This window comes from Furipterus horrens, unplaced genomic scaffold (assembly GCF_987537825.1).
Source record: "Furipterus horrens unplaced genomic scaffold, mFurHor1.1.pri manual_scaffold_9, whole genome shotgun sequence".
NCBI lineage: Eukaryota > Metazoa > Chordata > Mammalia > Chiroptera > Furipteridae > Furipterus > Furipterus horrens.
Window position 1 is genome coordinate 34,332,130 of NW_028327179.1, and position 21,017 is coordinate 34,353,146.

The 21,017-nt window shown below is 37.0% G+C and overlaps 1 protein-coding gene across 3 annotated transcripts in view; it reads right to left on the reverse strand.

The window, feature by feature from the left end:
• CDK14 (cyclin dependent kinase 14) overlaps window positions 1–21,017 on the reverse strand; it is a 564,775-nt gene that overhangs the window by 123,177 nt on the left and 420,581 nt on the right. For 2 of the 3 annotated variants that reach the window (XM_090287257.1, XM_090287258.1), the window contains one exon: window positions 3,560–3,608. In XM_090287257.1, coding sequence (XP_090143383.1) covers window positions 3,560–3,608 — 49 coding nt within the window. Of the gene's footprint in view, window positions 1–1,750; window positions 2,085–3,559; window positions 3,609–21,017 lie in introns of those variants that run through there. The other variant, XM_090287259.1, reaches the window with a different exon arrangement.

Here is a 21,017-nt window from a genome sequence, read left to right on the forward strand (position 1 = left end):
ATAGAGAGATTTGGAAGAAAAATAGGGAGAGTCTTTATAACTCCAATGAAATAAAATGGAATGTTTTGAAGGCAGTCAGAAAACAGTACATGCATTTATAAAATTAAGATTTGTGTCCGTTCAGTCCAAAATCCCCTTTGAGCGGGAAGAGCCCACCCAGATCATGCACTTCCAGTATAAGGGAATAAAACAACTTTCTTTTCTTTATTAATATATATTTATTATTCTGAATCCTTTAATTAAGATTTCTTCTTTATATTATCCTTTTGAGTTTAGATAGCTGGTAGATCTTTTGATATTTTTCTCCCATCAGTGCTTCGTTTGCTCAGAATACTAAAAAATCCTTCAAAGGATAACATTATGCCCATGGTTACTGGTATAAATGAAGTCAGCAGGGAGTTGCATGGGTGTTACCTAGGGCAGACTTGGCCCCAAATAATCTGGGTCACATGTTATAGCCCGTTCAAAGAGACTTGAGGATTCATTTCACAAGAAATTCTTACTCTCTTAGACAGGTTAATATATCCACTAGCTTTATTAACTGAGTTAATATATATTTTAAAAGACATTGTTACTTAATTTTGAACAGTGACTTACTTCTTTATGTTAACCTACCCATCTTTATGTGCCCATTTGAATTGAATTCAAATTAGTTCTTGCAAATGAGTTCACTGGATTTTGAACCTTTTACTGCAGTACAAGAGAATTTACCAATTGCTACAGTTTCATGGTTGTGCCGTAGACAAGCAAATTAGTTAGCAGCAACTGAGAAAGTCAGCACTTGCTTAATAGTGTTTAAACGCAGCTCTTCTGAATCTAGACCTCACTCTGCAGTGAGAAATGCTGAAATGTCAAATGATGGTTGCAGGGTCACAAGTCCATTTGGAGGAAGAATCAATAATATAATTAATGTTTCTGAATCGTCAGTTCTCTCTGAATTGCATGGGGCTTGAATTGGCTAGAGGCTATATAGCTTGGCTTTAAGGATTCAGTATGTAACACTGGAATACCAGAAAGTAATGTTTTTATAATATTTTTAGTGATGATTTTATTACTTAATGCTTTCTGAAATAAATCCTTAAGGCAATAAAAAATAAGACTTACGGGGACTTAAAATTAGCATGGTTCTAAATAAGTCATGTTTATAATTTAAAAATTTTACTTCAAGCTCAGCCTTTAATATTTCACCTAAAATGTTAAAAAGTAATCTAAGGTTGGGACTCGGTGTATTAAATAACTGAATTAATTAGCAATTAAAAAAGAAGCATATGTGATGGCAGAGATTAAAAGAAAATCATTAACTACAATTCTATCAACTGTTTTAAAAACTTTACATAAGAATGTCCTATTTCCTTCGGTATTTTAGGCCATTTTTGGTAGAAAAATTATAAATCCTATGTTCATGGAAAATGCAAATAATAAATAATCTCTTAAAGAGACACTGTGTTCTTATTTTGTGAATAATAATATTCCTAAGAATTGTTATTTGCCCTCACAAGTAAAAGCATATTTACTGGTATCTAGCACCTTTTAAGAAAAACATAAAGATTGGGCACAACACACACTGTTTTTTAAAATTTCTAAAGCAGCAGGACTAGAAGACTGCTTTTTGTCAATGAAATTAACCACCTTTGTTGTGACATAAACGACACCTCTCAAAAAAAGGAAAGCATCAGGTCGTAGGAGGTCAGACAGAAGCGAAACAATGCAAAGCTTGAATACTACTTTAATTTTCTTTTTCTTTTGGGAAGACATGAAATAACCTAGTTTCTTCTGGAAAAAAATTATGTAAATGGACAAATCTCTTCTCTGACAGGCATCTCACTAGTCACTGTGCAGTGACTGAACAAGCAAGGCCATTTGCTCGGGCACGTATGTCAGCGTGCCTATGGCGGCAGGTGATGAATACAGGCTGCAACAATGAGTGACTGGAGCGGACCAAGTGTAAATGGTGAGGGCTCATATCCACAAGAAGACAGTAGTAGAAATATCACAGCATCATCCATTCTGTAGACTATTCTGAGTAGATCAGAATTGCCATCTATTTCCCTGGGCAATTTCCAGGCCATTCTAGCTTTGTCTGTCTGAAGGAAGGAAAAGGAGTTATCTAAATTGGAGGCTATTCTCCACAAATGCTATTACGTGTAAGTGTGCCATATTTTCTTGTTCCTTTAAAGATAGGGGTAGACAGGCAATTGCCTTATCAAGAATTGTTGCATAAAGTGGTTACTTGGTTGAACAAAATTTTTGAGCAATTATGAGAGAGGAATGTGTTTGAGTGCTTTAAGTTAGGAACTGTATACCGTATATATTACCTAATGTATTAAAGCACATTAGACCACTGATTAGTAAAGTGGTGGTGGGGTGGGGGGAGGGGTCCGTAAAAGGGTGAGGAAAACACAAAAAATGCTCCCAGCAGAGGGCGCGCCGCCCTAGATCTTAGGGAGATTCCAGATCCTAAGGCCTACTCTTTAAATGGCAAATGCAAGGCCTTGTGTTAGACAACAATAATTATACTAGTGTTCTTCTAAGTATGGATTTAATTAAAATAAAATGCCAAATCTTCCAAAGAAACAACTGCAGAATTTAATGTATTCCTTCCTCGAGTTCCTCACAATAAGCTGTCCACTGTATCACCTGGTGGTATTGATTCCAGACATTTTCATTTAAAAAGGTTTTGTCTTACAACTTATTTTCATAGCTTATGGCATCTGTAATTAAGATGTAGTAATAGCAAAACGTGAGACAATAACACTAAATTCCCCAGAGACAAAATGTTATGAAAAATTATAGTATATTTTATCAAAGCAGTTCTAGTTACCTTTTCTCTAGCATAATGCCTGAAATGCGACACCCATAATAAAATAAATGACTCAATTACTCTGCTTTTCAACTTTCAATGATTTACTAACAGGTTGGTTGCAATAAAAGACCTCTGTATAACTTGAGAAATCCAGATCTACAAATTTCATCAAATTTTGAAACCAATAAATAAAACTATTTTAACAAGGTCAGGTGACAGAAATTAAATAAATGCAATACATACACTTCAAATGATATATGTACTTAGTTTCCCAATAAGGCTTAGGCGAGAAATAGGTAAACGGAAAAAATGTGAAAGATCAACTTTTATCTAGCTCAAAAGTTGTCACCCATTTTATTTAGATTATAAAGTCAATCATTATATTGTACTTAATAAATGCTTTGCTGACACTAACGTGTTTCTTGAAATCTAGTTACGAGAAGATTGACCAAATAATTGTTAGGATTTATGACTCTGAAGCAAGGCCACGCTGCTCTGGGAACACAGGCTCGGGTACACAACAGTGTGAGCTCAGGCTGAACACGGAGCCGGCACTCAGTTAAGGCTTAATGACTGGTTAATGGTTAAATGAATGGATGAGTGAATAATTGGATGGACAAATGAAAAATGTGGTGACAACTTACCAGGAGAGTTTTAAAAATTAGAAGAGAGAGAGAGAGAGAGAGAGAGAGAGAGAGAGAGAGAGAGAGAGAGAGAGAGAGAGAGAGAACAAGCACAATCTGTAGGAAGACTTACTTATTCCATGCTTGTCTTAGGTGTTTAGAGCTGTACACGGTGAAGCGTTCTGAAACAGAAAGAAAAGTGATAAACAATCTTTGTTTCAAATATATATATATATTTTAAAGTATGTTTAAAAAGTTTAACTTTTCAAAAGACAGTGTTCAATTTAGCCATGTTATGCTAGCCATAGTAGGTCTTCACCTTTAAAATTGGAAGATCTTAACGTTTTAAACAAAGAATCGTTGTTTTCTTTTGTCTAGAATGATTTGTTTTGCAGTCTGGTTTCATAGTGATTATTTCTTAGGATAAGTTTTAATTGTGTTGAAAAAAAAAAAAGTAAATTCCAAAACTCCAGACTGTAAGTAGATTTATAAGAGGATATTGATGCATCGGTCAAGTGAGACCTTCTGTTTTCTTTACGACCAATACAATAATACTGGCTTTCCTCTCTTCCTATTTTATTCTTTTTGGTGCCCTGACTGGGACTCAAACCTTACAACCTTGGCACATCAGGAGATGCTTTAATCAACTGAGCTACCCAGCCTGGGAGGCTGTCCTTTCTTACACTATGATATTTACACTTGCTCAAAGGCAAACTATCAATGTTCTATAGTGTAGATTTATATTTATCAATGAATAACATTTATTATATTTTTGAAATTAAAACATGTTTGTTTTACCAAGTTAAATAACAAAGTGGCATAGAAGAGATATTGATAATCTCTCCTGTTCCCATTGTTTACTCCTGATGATATAGCAATTGTTAATGGCTTCACATGTCTCGTCCTACATTATTTATGTTAATAAACACAAAACCATTCATATATACAAATATATACACTCTATACACTATTTTAGTATTTTAGATAGATTGTACAATACACATTCTCTAAAAATCTTGATGCATTTAAAAATATACAGTGGATAATCCTTCAAATCAAGAAAATAGATGTACCAATTATTTAAAAACTCTATTAATATTCCATAGCGTAGGAGTACCATAACTTATTTGATCATTCTCAAGCTGATGAAAATTTAGGTGGCTCCCAGTTCCTTTCACCTTAAAAACAATGTTTTCGTAAATAGCCTGGCACAGCTATCTCTCTATACTGATGCTTTCCTTTACTGATGCTTTCCTTTCTTTTTGATGGATCCTCCAAATAGTAAAACTGCTTGGCACGTTCTATGTATGTTTTACATTTAAATAGATGCTGACAGGTTGCTTTTTATTTTCTCACAAGCAATGAAAAAACTAATGCCTCTTTAGTGGTATGCATCCTGGGATGTAAGAGTGGCTTAATAAATGCAAGTCAAAAATATAATATATTCTATTAATAGAAAGATAAAAATGACGATCATCTCAACGGAGAAAAAACATTTGACAAAATTCAACATCCATCTATTCATGACAATAACTCTCAACAAATTGGATGCAGAATGAAAGTACCTCAACACAATAAAGTCCATACATGACAAGCCCACAGCTAATATCATACTTGATGGTGAAAGGTAGAAAGCTTTTCCTCTGAGATTAGAAACACAAGAAGGGTGCCACTCTCACCACTCCTACACAACATAGTACTGGAAGTCCAAGCCAGAAAAATTTGGCAAGAAAATAAATAAATAAATAAACAAACAAATAAATAAGTAAATGGCATCTAAAATGAAAAAGGAAGAATTAGAATTGTCTTTGTTTGCAGATGATATGCTTTTATATACAAAAAATCTTAAAAGCTCCACCAAAAAAGTTAGAACTAATAAATTCAGTAATGTTGCAGAACTCAAAATCAATATACAAAAATCAGTTCATTTCCATATACAGACAACTTATCCAAGAAAGAAATAAAGAAAATAATCTCATTTTTAATAGCAAAAACAATAAAATACCTCAGAATAAGTTTAACCATGGAGATGAAAGATCTGTACAGTGAAAACTATAAGACAGTGATGAAAGAAACTGAAGAAGACACAAATAAATGGAAAGATTTTCTATGCTCATAATTGAAAAAATTAATATTGGTAAAATGTTCATATTACCAAAAGTTACTTATAGATTTAGTTCAATCCCTAACAAGATTCCAGTGGCATTTTTATTTTTTACAGAAACAAACAAAATCCTAAAAATTTGTATGGAACCAGAAAAGACCCTCAATAGTCAAAGCAATTTTGAAAAAGAAGAACAAAGCTGGAGGTATTATACTTCCTGGTTTCAAACTGTATTACAAAGCTATAGCAATCAAAACAGACAGTATGGTAAAAAATAAATAAATAAATAAATAAATAAATAAATAAAAGACACACAGACTAATGAAACAGAATACAGAGCTCGGATATAAATTCGTGCAGATAAAGTCAACTAATATTTGACAAGGAGCCAAAGTACTCTATGGAGAAATGACAGTCTGTTCAAAATGGTGCTGGGAAAACTGGATATTCACAAGCAAAAAAATAAAAAATAAAACTGGACACCTATCTTACACTACTTACAAAAATTAACTCAGAAAACAAAAAAAAACCTAAAGACTTAAATGTTGAGACCTGAAACCACAGTAAAAAACAGAGAATCTTGGCAATGATTTTATGGATATGATATACACAGCACAAGCAACAAAAGCAAAATGAATAAGTGGGACTACAACAAATTAAAAGCTTCTGTATAGCAAAGGAAACAATCAACAAAATAAAAGGCAACTTACAGAATGGGAGGAAATATTTTTGAACCTCATACCTGATAAGAGGTTCATCTCAAAATAGAAAATAAACTCATATAACTCAACAGCAAAGAAACCCCCAAATAATCCAATTCTAAAAATGGGCAAAGGACCTAAACAGACATTTTTTCCAAGGAAGATATTCAAATAGGCAACAAGTACATGAAAAGGTGCTCAACATCACTAATCATCAGGGAAATGTACATCAAAACCATAATGACGTTATCACCTAACTCCTGTCCAAATGATTATTATCAAGAAGACAAGAGGTAAGTTCTGGCAAGGATGTGGAGAAAAGGGAACCCTGCTACATTCTTAGTAGGAATGTAAACTGGTGTAGCCACTATGGAAAACTGTATGGAAGTTCCTTAAAAATTTTAAATGGAACTACCATATCACCCAAAAGTTTCACTTCTGAGTATATATTTGAAGGAAACAAAATCACTCTCTTGAAGAGATTTCTGTATCCCTGTGTTCATTGCAGCATTATTTACAATGGGCAAGATATGGAAACAACCTAGGTGTCCATGGATGCATGAATGGATAAAGCGAATGTGCTATATAAACACAATGGAATATTACTCAGCCATGAAAAGAAGAAAATCCTGCCATTTGCAACAACATAGATGGGCCCTAAGGGCATTATGCCAAGAGAAGTCAGTCAGAGAAAGACAAGTACTGTATGATCTCACTTGCATGTAGAATCTAAAAGCAAAAACAAACAAAAACCCAAACTATTAATAGAAGTAGAGAACAAACTGATGGTTATCAGGAGGTGAGTGCATGGGTGAGAGGGATAGGAGAAAGGAGTCAAAGGGTTGTAAGATAACCAAGTCCTGGGATGTAATGTACAACATGGTGACTGTAGTTAGCAATACAGGATTCCCTCACTTATCGCAGGTATTACGTTCTAGACCTCCCCCCTGCGATAGGTGAAAATCCGCAAAGAAGGAACCTTACATTTATTTTAGTATTTGTATATATTTTAAGGCTTTATAAACCCTTCCCACACACTTAGAAACCGTTCCCAGTTCCTTATTAACCTTTCCCACTCCCTTATTAGCCTTTCTACACTTTTATAAACACTACTTATGTTCTTAAACATATTCTACACTCTTAAACCTACGTAACTTTAACAACATATGTATACAGTACTGCAAAATCCTGTGATAGAGCGAAAAATCCGGGATAAATAATTAAATCTAATATTTAAAAAAATCACGCGATACAGTGAGGCCGCGATAAGTGAACCACGATATAGAGAGGGACTACTGTACTGCGTGGTGTATTTGAGAGTTGCCGAGAGTAGATTTTAAAAGCTCTCACCATACCAAAAAAGTAACTATGTGAAGTGATGGATGTGTTAATCATTTTGTAATATATCCATATATAAAATCACTGTGTTGTGCACAGTAAACTTATATAATGTTGTGTGTCAATTATATCTCAATAAAGCTGGGGGGAAAAAAGACAGTTTTTTTCCCTTGTTTTTAACCACGTAAAACAAGGAGACACATGGAGCGACCACTGTGGGTGATGAGGAAGGGGTTTCAAACAAAACAGACACCAACAACATAAACGAAGTTCCCATTGGAAATCTGGTCGGAGGTTCATTAAAATATATCTTTACCTGAAAAGGATAATATAAAATCTTTACACATAACAATATGGTGTGTTCTTTGCATTTAGACAGGATTTGTGTGTACATCCTTCAGTAAAATTAAATGGCTTCTTTTTTTCATAGTGACCTCATTTCTTTTTAATAATTTATCACTCGATAGGCTTAAACTGGCTTAACATTTGTTGGTGTCTTTTGTCAGTGTTGCCTGCTTTTAATTATAAGCTTTTGAAGGAGAGAGTAAAAATTATATATATTGCTTTTCTTAAGATATGATTCATGTAGAAGAAAACCATTAGACAAGAAGAAAAAAATAAATTTAAGAACACGCTCAGTTTCCTATCTTTAAGCATGGAGTTTATTCAAAGGAATTCCTGGAGACACTGTACAATAATTCATTCAGTTACTGTTTATTGAGCAAGTACTGTGCTTCAGGTATACTTCCTGGAGTTGACGATACAAGAGGGAACCTTCCTGTCTGTATTCCAGTAGCAACTGTGCCCGGTTGGAGTAAGCCTGAGGATGGGGTGGCTGAAGCAGGGAGCCCAGGAAAGATGAGTGGAGGCAGAGACAGAGAGAGGCAGGAGAGAGCCTATACAGAGCATCTGTGGCCTTGAAATATATTTAGGCCTTTTTTTTTTTAAAAGGATGACTTTGGCTTCTGTTTGAAGAATACACTACCAGAGGCAAGGTTGGAAGCACGGAGACCAAGAAAATGTTATTATGACTGTTCAGCAGAAAGATGACCGGGGCTATAGCAACAGAGTGAATACAGTGAGAAAGGGTCGTCCGAAACTTTTTAATAGGTAGAGCCAGTAAAATTTCTTGGTAGATGGGACACAAGATGTGACAGAAAGATAGGGTTTAGGATGACTAATACAGCACTTATTGACCTCCAATTTCCAGATTTCAAAGATTTGGAATCACATACACAACTGAAATATTCCTGTAAGAATATATGCATCTTTCCATGATGATTCCGAAGTTATTTCAAGTTCTCATGAAGTCTCAGAGTCATCATTCAAGCAGGGGTAATTGTCAACGTGCTCCTGCAAGGCACAGGCACTGACCGATTAGTACAGAAACTGGCCACAACACGATAATGATGTGCATTAGCTGAAGATCAGGCCCGATGACAAATATCCACTCTTCCAAAGCTCTTGGCAAAAGTGCTCACCAATAATTTTGTATTGACTTGTTTCAAAAGAATGTCTAATGTCTGACTTATTCTCTAGTAGACTGCACTATATAAGATGTAACATAATTCAGCCAGTTGATGTAGAGTAGCAATTTTCAACCTTTTTCATCTCATGGCACATATGAACTAATTACTAAAATTCTATGACACACCAAAAAAATGTATTTTTGCTGATCTGACAAAAATAGATAAAATTTTTATTCATTCACAGTGGACACCTATTGTTGCATTGGCTGTTGTCTTTTTAATTTTTTTTATTTGACAATCTAGGAGAAAAGAGGTCAGTGCCCCTGACTAAATGGTCAGGTATTGTGTGTTTTAAAGATTCTTGCAGCACACTGGTTGAAAATCACTGGTGTGGAGCAGAAATGTAAAGCCCTATTTTAAGTCTGAGGATTAACTGACAAAGTAAGGAGAAGTGGGAAGAATAGTTCTTTTTATAAAGTTTAAAAAAATTATTACCTAAAGCCTAGTATTAAAAAAGCAAGATATATTTTAAAATTTCACTACATCAAATGTCCTTGCAAAACAAATTTGATATCCTTTACTCTGTACTCCCCACAAAGCAATTTTAATAATTTTCTATGATTTGGGGAGGAACAAGAATTCCATTATAGATAAAATTAATACAATCGTGCATTTACAAGTAAATTATTATTCTTAGCAATTAATGACTACACATAAATATTAGTTTCAAGAATTGCTTCTATTTAGAGCTTGACAGGATATGCTAATAGAAATTTTTTCCAAAATATAGTATGTCAATTTTAGCTGTGCATTAAAGAGCCAAAATCGATACTGAAACATGGTATATGTCAGCAGAAAAAAATGAGGAAGAATGAAGTCTTCCTATGTTTCCCTTCTGTCAATTCATATAAACTTAATTCTTTTAGCGAATGTCACCTGGGCACCAGCCTGTGTGCCAGGTGTTGCACTGGGCAAATGGAACATGAGAATGAATAAATAAGTCCTGGTTATATAGTTCAGTATCACAGAAATGTAAATACAGAGTTACAAACACAGGGTCAAAAGCACTACAATGTGGATAGGGACACAGTCCCCTGAGAGCCCAGAGGCACAGCCACTAACTGCATCTATTTCTTTCCCAAATGAAGACACAATAAACTCAGACACCTGCAACTGGAGTAACACACAGGACCTGATGTCTTGCATTCAACAGCACCTTTCAGATCTTAACTGCTAAAGTACCCACCTTCAAATGGAGCCATTTCTAACATTTTCTGCAATAAGCACACATTACATTTGCTTTGTATTTTAAAAACTATTTCCATCATAACTAAAAGCAATGTTCCATTAGAAAGAAAGCAACATAATTAGCCATGTAAGTTTGAAAATAAAAAGGGGTTTACATTAGTGCCCCAAATTAATAACAGGTGTGTTAAATAAAACAGCTATTCAACTGCCTATGAGTAAATTTATCACATTATTCAAGTATTTGCCTATGCGTGTTTTACACTGTTCTTTAGTTAAGTTTATTCTGTCACTTGGTACTTTAATGTTGGCTTTGGCTTTCTCTTTCCAATTATGTTTAAACTAGGAGTTTAGAGTGTTGTGATTTAAAGCACTGGCTAACTCACAGCATAACAGAGGAGTGCAATTAATTTACGCCTGCAGGCTGTTTACCTCCTCTTATTGCATGGTCACTGTGGAGGATGATCACACACAGTGGGAGACCAGGGAAGAAATCACTTGCTATTCGACATGATGTTGGATGGGGGACAGAAGGCTGGGAAGATTTTCCCTCAAACTGCCCACCATGCTTGCACATGGCAATTCATTGAAATTCTACAGGAAAACAAGTGGAGGACAATGCTGCAGATTCTAAGTCTCCCAGCTTAAAAGAGCGACACCTGAAATGGCCCGAGGCACTACAAAAGCAGACTAGAATTCTTGTGAGGATAAAACCTAATTTGGAAATGACTCATTTGCTTATCAGTGTGTACTGTATGGTGCAGGAGAATTATTTTGTTATTCTCCACATTCCCTTTTTGCCAGTGTTTTTTTGTACATTGTAAGACACTGATGTGTTCCTAACTTCAATAACAAGAAAACAAATAGTTAAATCAACCAACATATTAAAACACCAAGTATATTCAAAAGTAAGTCTTCTGACTAGGCTAAGCCAGAATTTGTAAACTAACACTTTTCTTTCTTCTTTTCTTTTTTTGGGGGGGACGGAGGCTGTGGGGACCTGGGAGGGAGGGAAGTGACGGAGGACTAGCAATAGTGACAAAATCATAAGAAGTCTCAAACTTTAGTATATCTTTTGCAAATGGATTTAATATTATTCAATTTAATATAATACCATGGAGTAAATATGTCAATTAAAAATGAGTTTGTCCAAAATGCCATAGAAAATATTAGATGTATTTTATAATTAAATCCTCTACACCAGCGATTTTCAGCTGGTATGCTGCAAGAATTTTTAAAACATGCAATACCTGACTATTTAATCAGGGACACTGACCTCTTTCCCCTAGATTGTCAAATAAAAAAATGATAACAGCCAACACAACAATAGCCATCCAGTATGAATGAATCAAAATTATACTTTTTTTTTGTCAGATTGGCAAAAATTGAATATATTTTTTTGATGTGCTTCAGAATTTTAGTAATTAGTTTATGTGTGCCATGATATGAAAATGGTTGAAAACTGCTGCTCTAAATCATATATTCAACTATTCACAATTAAATTTCTTAGGATTCTTTTGTATTTAAACAAATGCATTTACTCATTCTTATTGACCTTGTACAAGTAGTAATGAGATAAGCAAAGAGTTGTGGACACCTGGCAGAGGTGTGGAACCTGAAGCCTTTCTCAAGATTGCTTCAGGAGAAGAAAAAGGTCCTAGTCCTTTACAAGAGTGTACAATGAACATTGTCATGAATCACTCTGGTGACATTTCAGACAATCACCCTCATTAGTTGTCTATGCAATATATATTATCCCTCAACCTTTCAGGATAGAAGGCATGCGTATTCATTCATTCTCTCATTCATTCTACAGATACTTACCGTGTGCCTGCTGTTTGCCAGGCACTGTGCTAGGCACTACAGGTAGAGCAATGCACAAAACATACATGGTCATAGGTAGCCTACAATAAATCATGGGAACCAATACTAAGGGACCATCAATAGAAGAAAATTGTATTTACAAGTGTTCACAAGATGTTACCTTTTTATATTTATTAGGAAAAGCAAGCCAACACCTTTCAGTTGATACCTCAATCAAGATACAATGAAGTTGAATTGAAATCATCTATAGCCCTTAGAACCAAAGTAAAGCAGAATCAGGTACAGTAGAAGGTTTACCCCAAATAGAGAAGGCTAAGCTTGTTTCAAAATGTGCAGATTTTAGACATCTCAGCTCCAAAACAGCGTAGTGATCCAAACAGGGCATCTTAGAAATTGCACAGTTGCAAATCACAGCTTTAAAACACTTGATATCCCCACAACATCTGACTGAGATGTGACACAGCTCTAGAGGTATCAGTGAGAGGCTTTGATGTGACATATTAATGTTGAACAGAAGTGCACTGCCCTGTCTGTAGCTGTCACCCTGAGTGGCTGCCTCAAATGCCGAACAGCCTCCTTCAGTCCTGAAAACAGGAGACCGACCGCAGCATCCTGCCCTGCCCCAGCTGCATCAAATCATCCTTCAATTACCGATGGTGTGCACTGTAAAATGACTAAACTTTGAGCAACTTTTAGAAACAAACATTCTGCTACAGTCATTAAACTCTGACTTTGGACAGCATTTGGTTTTTCTAACACTCATACGAATGTGGGTCTGTGAGTGTATATTTTCAGGTGAGGTCTTCAAACTGTCCATTCCTTTCTCAACCTAAAAGTTAGGAAACACTTCTCTTTCCATAAGACATTTTTCTCTAGAGAGATAAAGTATAATCAGTTAGGCATTTATTAAAGTCTAAAGTGTACCATTCACAGATCAGACAAATCTTTGCAGCTCCCAGGAAAGAAAGGAGAAAAGACTTCGTTTCACCCTCCGTGCGTTCTCAACCACCCCTCCCTCCGAACTCTGCAAAGGGGGAAAGAAATCAGATCAGAAAGGGTACTCAGAACCTTCTCTGGGAAGTGTGAGCTAGACAAGACCCATCAATCAGGTACTCTAAACACTTCATGTTACAAGAAAATAAACTGGTTAGAAAGGTTGTGTTGCCTGAGGCCTTGATGCAGGCTAGTGGCAGGGGCTGAACCGGTGACTCTGCTCCCAGGCTACTATTACCAAAAAGCTGGGACACAGAACAAACACAAACAAATCAAAGCTTTAACCAGTAATGAAAGTCTCATTTGCAACTATATGACATTCTGGAAAAGGCAAACTATGGAGACTATAAAGATCACTGGTGGCTAAGGGCTAAGGGAGCGGGAGGGATGAATGGGTAGAGCAGAGAAATTTTTTAGAGCAGTGAAATCACTCTGTATGATACTATCATGATGAATACATGTCATTCCACGTTTCCCCAAACCCTATGTGAACCCTAACACCAACAGTGAACCCTAATGCAAACTACGGACTCTGGGTTATAATGATGTGTCAATGTAGCTTCATTGGTTATAATATACATACTGCTCTGGTGCATGTGTGGGGACAAGGGGCAGATGGGAAATCTCTGTACCTTCTCTAACAAATAAAGTCTATTTAAAAAATAATTAAAACAAGCATACAAACAATATTCTCCTTACTCCCAACTCTTTCCACATGCTTCAGTGTCTTACCCTTTTAAGTCTAGGAAAACAAATCTTTCCTGTGTACACAGGACATGCCAAACAATGTCTTCCAAGTTGTGGTGACTTTAGACATATTACTTACCCCGCCCTCAAAAAAAATCTTTCAGTGCCTCACTTTCCCTGTATTCCATATAGGGATTATAGCAGTACTTACCTCAAAGAGTTAACTATGAATGTTCAGTAAGAAAATGCATCACAAAAGCTAATAAGAGAGCCTGACACATAATAAACATTCAATACCTGTTAGCTGTTATGACTACCACAACTGTTATTAATAATATGCTTGAAAAACTGAGCATATGGTAGAATTATGTTATATATATACAAGGCAGACATGTGGTGTATAAAAAGCAATATTACTCCAGGGAGGGTAAATGCTAAGCTACCCTAAATATTCATCGTGAGACAACAGTTAAAGAAACGAATAAAAATCACAGACATGTCGATGTTCTTCTAACTCCTTAGATGTAATGAAGTGATTCTAATGCGCTGGCGGAAGCAAGGGCTGGCATTCTGAGAGAGTATCAACTGTCCTTTTTTACAATCAAGAGATTATTAATTGCATTCACAAAGCTAGTTCTAGAGGCAAAAGCATCTGTGTACATACATACTTATGTCCTTTTAAAATAATCTCCTTTGCAAACAGTATTGGCTGTTAGCTACAGAGGTGCTGTGACAGTGCTGTATGAAGGACACGTGTAAGGGGAGAAAATTTCATCAGATTTTGCAACTGAGCTAATTACTAGTGATGAGTTTATCACCCTATTGGTCTGACCTGAATATCTGTGGGTGGGGGTAAAATATTACTTGCCTCTAAAATAACAGAAACCAACAATTTTTTCTTTCACCTATTAGCATAAGAGTTATTATTCCATAGTCATACATTTGTCTTGCAGTGGAAGCCCAATGATAATGGCTTAAAAGGATTTTAAAATCAAGATCATTTAGAACAGAAATGAATTTGACTCACTTAGTTTAGCCTGGGACAGTCAACAAGCCCCCTAAGTTAGAAGACATTTAAATATTTCCTCTCTCCCCTCTTCCCACCTTCATGAGTGGGGTATACTTCTCTTTGCCCCACTGATATTTTGTGTAAATAATGGGATATTAGTGGTATTGACACAAGCCAGGTCTTGAAATGTGCCTGCGGTGATGGGCCTGCCCTTTGTGCTCCTGTCCTTTGTCACAAGAAGATATTATTCTGCATCTGCTTTTCCAAAGACATATATGTGGAATGACCTGAACTGAACATGCAGCTCTGAGGCAAGCCCTAGGCAGATCAGCTAACCCAGCTCACCACACAGGCACTAGCAATTAACAAATACTTATGTGCATATGGAACTGGCTCTGGAATGGTGTGTTCTGAGCACTATCACATAGAATTGACTGCTACATCTGGTTCTGGCCCAAGGCTACCTTGAAGCATGATGTAGGTCTTTCCTCAATAACCTTCAGCCTCATCCGTCTTTCAGTCTACCTGCCCCAATGAGAACCTCATGAGATAATGCATGTGAAAGCATTGGGCAAACAGTGGAAAACTGTACAATGCAAATAACATCACCAAACAGCACTTAAATTTGTTGTCATTATTTTGTTTCTAAGAATTTTCAAATGCAAAAAATTTACACAAATTCTCAGATTACAAACACCATGCTGTTCTCTGTACATTCAATATCCCAGAGACAGAGGAGAGAAAATTCTTCTTTCATCCTATCCTTTGTTCATCCACTTAAGTCATAGCAGTGTGGAATCACTGCTCAAGATGGTCAGTTGTACAAGGCTTTGAACTTGTGTGGAGTTCCACTCCTTCCCTGGAGGCAGTTTCCTATTCAAGGCACTGTCGTCAAGGCCCAACTTGAATGTACGAATCAAATTTTCTCATTTTAGATCTAAACTTCCAATCTCCTTGTCCCCCTTCCTGAGATCTTGATTTTTACAAGTTTTTAGAAGGATGTTTAAAAGTTCAGGAACAGGAGATATGGAGGACTTTTTTGCAATGCACAGGTTTCTACCTATACATTTGCTGGCTTGCATTGTGAGCAGGATAAATAGAAAACATCAAGGTACAAATTAAAGAAAGGAATAAGAAGTGTATGGCTGGTCTGTGGTAATGCCAATGCAACAACTTAAGTGTTCTATTTTTAAGGAGATGATAATTCTTTCAGTACCTAGAAAATTATCCCTAATCTCCACCCTTAGGCGAACTGTAATTCTTTTCTTAGAAACGATATTAATGAAATTATGCAAATCATGCCGTGTACAAGGACTTTAATCCTTTTGAGGTGGGTGGGGGTAGTAGGAATATGGAAGAGACAGAAAAGCCTTTATTTAGTGATTGGCATTCGATATCAACTTTGGTGAGATGAAGTTTGCATAACTACCAAGCTGAATTTCGCAAAATTCCAAGAGCAGGAATATGAAACCAGTCTACTTAGGATTTGTATGGTTGTTGTTGTTAAGGCTGAAATTAGAACTTCACTTCTCCCTGAAATTTTAATCTTCCTACTACATTTTCTCTGGCATTTTCTAGACACTCTTCTAGTCTCCATCATTGCTGATGCCCCACTAGTGAAAACAAATGTAAAATTCTTCAAGAAGATACAGAGAAAGTCAGTATAGAGTCTCTGCTTTGCACTCAAGTGGATTTCTACAATTCATAAAGCTAATTCCACACATAAGTCTGCCTTTTGGGGAGGAGCTGAATTGCTACCGCTGTCCCCCTTACCTATAGGGGGCACATTACAGGACCCAGAGAATGCCTGAAACCGTGGTTAAGTACCGAACCCCACATACACTGTTTTTTTTTTTTTCCATACATGCACACCTTTTCACCTAAAGGAAGCAGTGTCCAGCCTCTCTTCGGTATGTCTGAATTGCCGGCATCACTGCTCTTATACTTCAGGACTATTATTAAGTAAAATAAGAGATATTTGCACATAAGCACTGCATTACAGGACACTTGAGCTGATTAAACTACTAAGAGATTCATGGGCAAGGGGAATACATAGTGAGGATATGTGGGACAAAGGGTAGGACAGGGTGAGACAGAGCAAGAATTAATCATGCCACACAGAACTGTGTGCAATTTAAAACTTAGAAATTCTTTCTGGAATTTTCCATTTAATACTTTTGAGCCTCAGTTGACCACAGGTAACTGTAATGCAGTAAACAAAATTATGGACAAGGAGGGACTGCTGTATTTTACACTTTTGAGTGATCATCAAGGTTTTTGGCCATTTCCTATTTTCATATTATAGCATTGGCCATATCTATGACTTATCTCAAATCCTTGGTCAGCTATGGAACTATGGAAAAAAATACTCCCCATGTCTATGACATTACTCCTAACTGGAGTGAGAATAATTTCCCTCAATCCAGGACTAGCCATTAGAGACCTTTGTCAACCCAGAGCTGTAGGCAGGAACTCTAATCAAGAGGAACTCACACTGGAGATGAAGCCTCTTCCATCTCCTCAATAGGTCCACAACTTTTTGTAGCCAGTAGGTTCTTTTGAAAACATAACACATCAATTTCCTTCTCTTCTCAAAAACTCTCCAATGAATCTTCTCACACTTCAAATAAAATCCGAATTCCTCACCTTGGCCCTTCAGGGCCAGCCCCTCTGAATGTCTCGTGCTTTCTCTGAGGTCACACTTCTGTAGCCTCACTAACTTGCGATGTGTCTGCCGTCTGTCTCCCTGCTAGCATGTTTGCCCCATAAGGGAAGGGCTTTTTCTGTTTTGTGCATGGCTGGCCCTCAGCACCTACGACACTGCTGGCAGAGACCGATCCCAGAAGCAGAGTTTCTGCTTACCGACATGAGGCCTCTTGGCAGCCGCATTCCCTCCCCAGCCGGCAGCTTCCCGTGACCACCCATCAGGATTGTCCTGATCAGAAAGTACGAGAGTAACGACAGTCTGTCCTTCATGTTGCCTTTAACATTTTTATTTTTATTTTTGCTTTCTCTGCTCTATAAACTTGATTTATTTCATAAACTTACTAATTAACTGACTTTTACACTATGTGACCAGAGTGGCATTTATTGGTGGGAGGAAGAAGGACAAAGTTGAAGAAGATGGTGGCCAGTGGGTGTGGAGAGAGCTTAAAATGTCCTTCCTAAGCTCAAGTCAAGCAGATTCACAGGGTTTTTGGCAATAAAATCTGAGATGAGTCAGATATTTACATATTATTTTTGAAGTCCATTGTATAACCATCACATAGTTACACTCTTGTACATTCAGATGTAACCCATGATCATTATTGCTGCTATCAATCAATTTTAAAAAGACATAAAAAAGAAAATAAAAACATAAAAAAGGTTCTTGAGGTAAGGCACAAAGGACATGTGAGAAAGGATATACCAGCGAACACTGTGTCAATGGTACAAGTTATTATTTTATAGTTACATGCCCTTAACAGCTTAGAAGCACTTTTATATCAAATATTCCTAGCTCAAATCTTCTTTAAAACAGAATATAAGTAAATAAAAAAAAATCAATAAAGAGAATGTAAAATTAGATGATCTCACTTAATTTCCATAGGAATTCCGTGGGCTGGACAGAGCAGATGGGATTCTTCCAGAAGAGTGAGGAAGATGTCTCTGCGCATCCCAGGTGTCTCCTAACCATAGGTGAGGTCTGTGCAGGGCAACGTCACGGCATGAATATGCCCTGTTCTCACCCTCCCTGCACTGAACATCCCACCCAACACTTTCTGCAGCTTCCCCCAACTTTTCCTGCTTTCTCGAAGATTACAGGAAAGCCCTGAGTGTGACCAAGGCTAAGGGCTCAAACTTCCTCAGGTCTGCACATCATGAACCTGGGCAGTTTCCACACTAGGTACTAAGGACCGCACATATGAAACTAAATATCCCCAGAGAGCATTCTGGAGTCGACAGTTTGTTGGAAGCACAGGTTTAAAGGTCTTGAGAAGATGCTGGTGGAGAGTGGGTTCTAGAAGTCTACAAGAAGATACAGATCTTTGCCAAGGTGACACAAGGCAAGGCCGAGGAGAGCTTGCCAATTCCCCCTCATGCATCTGTCTGCAGTCGCTTGCTTAGAGGGAGGCACAGGCATCCATGTGGACTCTAGGCTGGGGACTGAAAGACCTGGTTTTGATTCCTGGCTCTGCTATATATTGGAGATGTGGCCTTGGGCGAGCCCCACAGTCTCTCTGAGACTGTTCCCTAGTCTGTAAAATGGGATAATGGTTTTAGGATAATAACATTATAATGATTCAGAAATATTTTAAGTACCTATTGAGATAATGTGTTAAATTGCTTTGTAAATAATAAAATACATCATAAAATGTAAGCCGTTATTGCCATTGTACTATACTTCTGAAAGAATTTACACCTTCCCTCTAAAATTATGAAGTCTAGATCTACTTAGTTCTGGGGCCTCAATCTGGCCTTTGAACAGGCGGGCCTTGAGGAGAGTTTTTCACCTCATTACACAACCTGAGTACAACTAAGTCCATATTTAAGCGCTGCCTTCGAGGTCAGTGTGTCTGTGGGCCTAGTTTCAAGCATAAAAGGTATAAAATATTACCATTCTGCAATTTGCCTCCAATGGCAAATTCTTCTGTTTTTATCTCATTTCATTCATTGTAAAAAATTCTTCATCAAACTTTCCTTAATCAAACAGCCTCTTGTATTAGACACCTTTCTCTTAGGAATAATATAATCATTTTAAAAATGTCCTATTCTCTTGCTTGATTTGGGAAAATAGAATTAGTTTAATCTAAATTTCACTACTTTTAATACCTTCTGGTCTAGGAGCATTTTCCCCCTGAATTTAACAATGCCTTTCTTTTTTAAACTCCATAATAACAATTTGTCATTAAATAACTGTTGAATGTCCCTTTGTTAGAAGCATTTAAGAAAGGATTAAAAACATCAGACATGAAATCTACATGTTGTTTCATAGACAAACTATTTTATACAGACTTTGATGTATTTTACTAAATACAGAGATCAGATCCTCTCTACACTCCTGATATGTTCTTTATAAACTAATTGTCAATAAAAAAAAAACATAGGGAATATAGTCAATAACACTGTATTAGCAACGTTTGGTACCAGGTAGGTACTGGAAATATCAGCAAGAATGCTTTGTAAAGTAGATGACTGTCTAACCACTATGCTATACACCTGAAACAAATACAAAATAACATTGAATGTAAACTGTAATTGAAAAAATAAAATTTAAAGTTCCTTTCAAACAACAACAACCACAAAACAAAAGCGGTTGAGTCAAAAAAATGTTCCTTAGAAGAAGGTAAGGTCAGTGAGAACTCAGTGGGAACAATTCAGATCCAGCAGCATGATCTTCTGTGATGTATGCTGGGAAAAAAAAGCAGTGAACAGAAACCCGGGCAGAGCTGGATCTACCTGCACCTTTGACTCTAACTCCACGCAGGTCCTTTAACACTGCCGACCTCAGGTTCCTAACCTTACAAAGGAGAGAGTAGGACTCGATGGCCCTGGAGCTCCTCCAGCTCTAATATTCAATTTCCTTCATTATGGAACAACCAGAACACCCCTCACTGCCAGCTCACGCAAGCCCTGGGGTTTGTCATAACAGCAGGAAATCCCAAAGTCTTCTGTGAATTCTCCATCCCTGACTCTACCATCCGGGAGAACTGTAAATGTCTACCTATGTTCTACCCTGATCTAGGGTTACCACAATGCTGCAAAGCCCAAGTCCCTCAAATATGTAGGAAAGAGGTATTTTGAAAAAAAAATTAATGCTAAGTCTGTCTTATAAAAATAATTTCAAGCATCGCTTCCCCAGAGGACATAAGCCACGTTGCCTCTGTCCACCTAGAATAGCGATGGGCCAAGCAGGCCAGGGAAGCAATCCTGTGACTCTCACGGGACAACCCTCACTGTCCCGGAAGGAAATCAAGGCACAAAGCATTATGTGAAAGCATCTCATTAGTGAGTAACTATGATGCAGTGAAAGGAAAAAATGTCTTAACGTTACAATGGACTCTCGATTTTTGTTGGAGAATGAGGCATGGCCTGAGCCTAATCACAGGTGACACGATGACTGAAGTGCTGAGAATACCACATGGTAACCTATCACCTCTGAGGTGGGCCCACAGCGAGCCTCCTGAGGATAAAGACAGAAGGAGACACTCTAGTATGAGAGCAGGGAGAGGGGGAGGGAG